Here is a 5671-nt window from a genome sequence, read left to right as displayed (position 1 = left end):
TATCCTCCTGTGGCAAGCCATCTGCAAAGGGAACGGTAATCAACGTGAATCGCTGTTAATGTGCTACTAAAATGACCCTGGCTGTGCTGGAGAGCATTTTTGTCAATGAGTATCACCCCCATGTGTGGTCCTGATGCCCAGAACTCGCTTCACGCCAGAGATTTGCAGGTCAGACGTCATGACAGCAAGCACGCAGCATTAGCGGTGATCCCAGGGATCCCCCCCCTTCCCCCTGCCCCAGTCATGTCTATTAAACCTTTCCAAGTGGCTCAGAGGGAACTTCCACCGCAGAGATCTCTCTCGCTTTTCAGCCTGTGCTGGGAGTGCGCTAGGATGACAGACGCACTTCCTTAGCAGGCGTCTAGAAGTCCACGTTCTTTTCAGCTAATGCAAGCAGTGCAGCAAAGTAATCCCCCTGTGTCAGGTAGGATTATCACCAGAGGTGGATTTTGCTAGAACTAAGACAGAATAACCCCATCCAACTTTGTCACCGTGTTTACAGGCTGCAAATTGAGGTTCCCCTTTTAGAAATTGGGGTGTGTGTGTCTCCTAAAAGGGTCAAAGTCTTCGCCCTACTTATAGGCAGTAGCATCAGTTCTCTAGGGCACAATTTTTTGCTTTACTTGGAATTCACTGCCACAGGAGGTGGCGGCGGCTACAAGCATGGACAGGTTCAGGAGGGAATTAGATAAGCATATGGAACAGAGGTCCATCCGTGGCTATTAGCCACAAGGTATAGATAGGAACTCTCGGTCTGGGGCAAGGGATGCTCTGTATTCTTGGTGCTGGGGGGGGGGGCGACAGAGGGAGGGCTTCTAGTGTCCTGGACCTCCTGATGGCACCTGATATTTTTGGCCACTGTGTGACAGGAATGTTGGACAGGATGGGCCTGATCCAGCATTGGCTTCTCTTGTGTTCTTATGTTCTTACCACAGGAGCACAACACAAAGGCAGGAAGCAGGGCTCTGGTGGTGTTCTGGTTTCCAGTGTCATCATGTGGGTCATAAGAGATCATAAGAGAAGCCACGTAGGATCAGGCCAGTGGCCCCTCCAGTCCAACACCCTGTGTCACACCGTGACCAAAAAAACCCCAGGTGCCACCAGGAGATCTGCCATCGGGGCCAGAACTGCAGAAGCCCTCCCACTGTCCCCCCCCAGCACCAAATATGTTGGTGATTATGTGATGTCATCTCAAAATCAAAATGAGAGGAGGAAGCACTGACACTCCATCTCTGAAGCTGTATCAGTGTCTCTTGCTTTCAGTATCGCCTCTTGTTATAACACTGAGAGAGAAAAAAATCAGTGCCTGGAGGCAGGGGGGAGCACATAGAATCATAGAGTTGGAAGGGACCTCCACGGTCATCTAGTCCAACCCCCTGCACAAGGCAAGAAATTCACAAATACCTCCCCCTCCACACGCCCAGAAGATGACAAAAACCCTCCAGGATTGCTTCCTGACCCCAAAGTGGCAATCAGCATTTCCCTGGGCATGTAAGAAAGGGCCACAAGAACTAAGCACTGAGGCAACCCTCCCTGCCCTCCCTTCTCGTGATCTGCCTAAGTTCACAGAACTAGCATTGCTGTCAGATGGCCATCGAGCCTCTGTTTGAAAACCTCCAAAGAGGGAGAGCCCACCACCTCCCGGGGAAGCCTGTTCCACCGAGGAACCACTCTTCTCTAACGGGCAGGACGTTCTTCCTAATGTTTAGCCGAAAACATTTCTGATTCAATTTCAACCCGTTGGTCTTGGTCCTACCTTCTGGGGCAACAGAAAACTACTCCACACCATCCTCTAGATGACATGTGAAGCTCCCTTATACCGGAATCAGGCCCTTGGTCCATCAAGGCCAGCATTGTCTACTCAGCCTGGCAGCAGCTCTCTAGGATCCCAAGCAAAGGTCTTTCACATCGCCTGCTCCCTGGTCCTTTGAACGGGAGATACTGGGGATTGAACACAGGAGCCTCTGCACGCAAAATACAGGCTCTTCCCCTGAGCCAGAGACCCACCCCATTTGCCATCACTGCCAGGACCACAGAAAGAGTTGGAAGAGTGGTGTGTTTGTGTGTGGGGGGATTTTGTGAAAGTGTATTTTCTCTGAAGCCAAAGAAGTTGAGCCTCAGCGTTTACATGACTTTTCTAATGCCAGCTTGCCTCAAGATCCATCTTGCAATGAAGGTCTTGTAGCTTCATCTCCGTGCCACTTTTGTGACTCAGGCCTGGTTTAAGGTGTCTGTGAAGGTCTCAGAGTGAAAGGGATGCAGAATACAAGCGGAACAGCAGGACTGGTATTTCTTTCAGCTTCGGAAAAGAGAGGGGGAGAGAAAAGGGGGAATATATTAACTTCTGGGGCGTGAAGCTGCCAAAATCTGCTTTAGTTCACACTTCTTGTGTCCTGAAATGAAGCTTGAAAGGTGGAACTAAAGGAGATGAGAATAGCTTGCCGTGCATGTCTAAGTTACATAATCTGCCCTTTAGAAATGGGAGGGGGGAGGGAGATAGAGAGGAGAAGGTGAGCAAGAGAGAGCGCAGGCAGCACACTCTTGCCTTCCTGTCACTCCCATGGATCGGACCCTTGAGCAGAAAGAGAACAGTGTTCTCCCAGCTGAGTGATTTCCTGAATAGCGGATGCCAGTGCTGGTAAAGCCTCTCACGGCATCTGGTTCGGCAGGCCAACCATTCCCCTTTTCCCCTTTTCAGAGGAGAACCAGCGCCTGCTTCTGACTCACCCCTACGTGAACTCACAGCTTCCCACTCTGCTGCTCTCCGAGGTGCCCGAAATCCAGGAACAGTGCTTGGTCCTGCTGTCCCTCTATGCGCAGACAGAGCACGGGAGGAACCTGCTTCTCAGACACCTGGACCTAACCAAGTATGCGTCCTGTTTGAATCCAGAGTCTGTTGTGTGCTTATAGCCGAACATTCGGCAGAAGGGTGGAATAGCCACCCTCAGGGGTCATTTCGGGGGGGAACAACCCGGAATGGCGTTCCGGGAGTAACAAGCCCAGGCATCGGTTTGGCTGGGGAAGGAAAGGGGAGGCAGGCAGACATGCCCCCTATTTCCCCCTGAGCCTCTCTGCTTTTGTGGAGAAACTCGGGGAAGGGGGGGGGGATTTAAATGCCTTGCTTTCCCTTCCCCATCTTGCGAAGACCTTGGGTTCTGTTATTAAAGAGTCAACAGGGAATGTTTCCTTCAAGGGTTGATAAGTAGTAATTGATAAGAATTGGGATCGCTACATGCTCCAATAAAGCCAATATTGTGAAACGGATTGTTCATTGCGCAGCATTCGTTAGTGTGTGAGCGATAATAGAAGAAAAATTTCTACAGTAAACCTCTTTGCAACTTATCTTTATTGACTCTTCGTTATTTTTGTCACGGATGTTGTTTCTGGAATTCCACTTCCTTCCGTGATCTCTCATTTTTGGCTTCTAGAGTTTGAGAAAGGCCCAGCTGACAGTCTCCTCCTTTGGCTGAGTCAAGCAGGAGGGGTAGAAGACCTTTTACTTTTTGCAAGAGATGTTAGGGTTTTCATGCCCCAAAAACACATTTCTGCAGCGACGGTCTCAAGCTTATTAACATAAATGCATATTCTGGACAAACTGTTAACGTTCACCATGAGTTGGAGGGAAGAAACAGTTAATGTCCACCTGGCTCTTCATTTGCACCGTCTTATCACTTCTCTTTTGTACACCTTGAACTTCCTGCCTGTGCAGATGTGTACCCGGTAATTGGAATTTCAGTCAGTCACTGAAGAGAATTAATGAAGGAAAGATACGCCCAGCGCAGCCACGCTGTTTCTAACTTGTCCATTTTTCTCCCCTCCCCCCCTTTCACACCTCGAAAAATGCCGTATTTCAGTGCAGCCGTTTGAAATAACAGACAAAGGAAAGGGTTTTCCAACGCTTGGCCACAAATTTATAAATTATGCTCCCAACACCTCCTGCATTTAAAAAAAGATATGTCATTCAGGCAGCAAGTGGAAATGTTAGTGAGTCCGCCCCTTTTGTCCACTTTTGCAGCGGGCCAGTTGCCATCCCAGTGCTCTGTCTGTGTAGGACAATAAATCTCTTCATGACACGCCTGGGTCAGGCTGGTTCAGCTGCCCTTTTTCACGTGAGGGCAAGGTGCCTTGGCGTTCCTCAGACTGCCATTTTGCATGTGGAAAAGTGGCTGTCTCGAATGTTTTACTGTGAGCATAGTGTGGGGTCAGTGGCCCTTCAGATCCACACACACACACATACCCCCAGGCTTACTTTATGATGCCAGGTTTGCCCTGGGTTTCGGGCAGCTCATCTTGGATTCTTTCTTGGGCTGTGCACAGGAGTGCCCTCCTCCTGCTTGCTTGAGACACCTGAGTGGCCTCCTGAGCAATGCTCCCTCTAAGCTGTGGAGTCTTGTGAGCAAAAAATCTACTTTGTGGGACCGGCATTGAAGCGAGCAAGTGATTTGCCTACTGCATAAATTAGTTTGCTCTGGAGCCCTCCTTCCTGAGCGAAGACAAAAATGTATGAGCCAGAGGCTAAAAACCTGTGAGCTAGCTCACACTAACTCAGCTTAGAGGGAACATTGCTCTTGAGACACCTGGCGCCCCCGCTGTGTACAGGCATCACTCTGCAGGTTTGGCCATGCCGCTGCCTCAGAACGTGAGCTGCTGATGGCCTTTCTTGCCTCGCTGAGCCGAGGTGCGCCACTTTCTTTTTTAGGTGGCTGCAGACGTTGATGTCCTTTGTCAGTGTGTTTGACAGCAGAGCTAGTTACGCGATGAACCTGCTGACCAGCCTCATCATGGAAGAGAAGTAAGCTGCATTGTTTCTGAACTTCACAGTAACCCGGAGTTCTGGCTTTGGCGTTCCCCCTGGCATTCATGGCAGATACAGAGGCTGTCGGCCAAGCGGGCCTTCCACCGGTGGCAGCTCTTGGTTTTGAGGGGCCCGGGGCAGGCAGCGGCCAGGGGCCCCCTTTTGCCCACTACCGAAGCCCCCCCCCATGCCTCCCCTTCCACCCATCCACCCATGTGTGTTCCTACCTGACTGAATCCTTCTCCTCACACCACCTGTGCTCACGAATGCCTGCACCACATCCGTGCCCTCCCCAATAGCACCAGCTGGTGGGTGCAGCTGCTGTGGCCGCCAGGTGTGCTGCCACTGGGCACCACCCGCATGCACTTCCCTAGTAGTGCCGGGAGCGTGGGTGGCGGAGTGCTTGCAAGCAAATGGGTAGGGAAGGGCTTGTGGACATGTGAGTTGGGGTGGGGGGGGGGTTGTGACAGCGGGCACCACCGGAAGGCCTGAGCCCTGGTAGCCGCCACACCTCAGGTCGTGCTGAAACCAGCCCTGACTTCCCGCACCCTGTTTCAGTGATGACGGTAGCAGATGCGTAAATGCTCCTTCGAAAGGCTCCCGGACCCATGGCAGAGGACCGAGATGGCAGCCTGTCGTGTCCAAGTGGCCTTGACTTGTGCAGTTGGAGTCGGGTTGTCTTCTAAGGGACTTCTCTGACTTTGCCTCCTGAGTCAACGCTAGAGGAGCCTGTTCCCCCCCCCCTTTTTCAGTCCCCTAAGGCAGCCGAACTCATAAAGTCTTCCACCGGCTCCTTCCTCGTCTCTCCGGCTTGACAAAAGGTGCGGTGGCTGTGAAGTGCATCGCATATTGGCCCCCTTTCAGCTCCTTCTTATC

The 5671-nt window shown here is 51.6% G+C and overlaps 1 protein-coding gene across 1 annotated transcript in view; it reads left to right on the top strand.

Annotated features, from left to right (window-relative positions):
- TTC12 (tetratricopeptide repeat domain 12) overlaps positions 1-4796 on the top strand; it is a 36405-nt gene extending 31609 nt beyond the window's left edge. Inside the window, exons 13-15 of the mRNA XM_015421984.1 lie at positions 8-35; positions 2699-2867; positions 4700-4796. Of these exons, the coding sequence (XP_015277470.1) occupies positions 8-35; positions 2699-2867; positions 4700-4796 (294 nt within the window). The remainder of the gene's footprint in view (positions 1-7; positions 36-2698; positions 2868-4699) is intronic.
- Positions 4797-5671: the final 875 nt, after the last annotated feature.

Source organism: Gekko japonicus, unplaced genomic scaffold (assembly GCF_001447785.1).
Source record: "Gekko japonicus isolate JY-2015 unplaced genomic scaffold, Gekko_japonicus_V1.1 scaffold114, whole genome shotgun sequence".
Classification (NCBI taxonomy): Eukaryota; Metazoa; Chordata; class Lepidosauria; order Squamata; family Gekkonidae; genus Gekko; species Gekko japonicus.
Note: the sequence above shows the minus strand (reverse complement) of the source record. Positions and strands in the feature narration are given on the sequence as shown.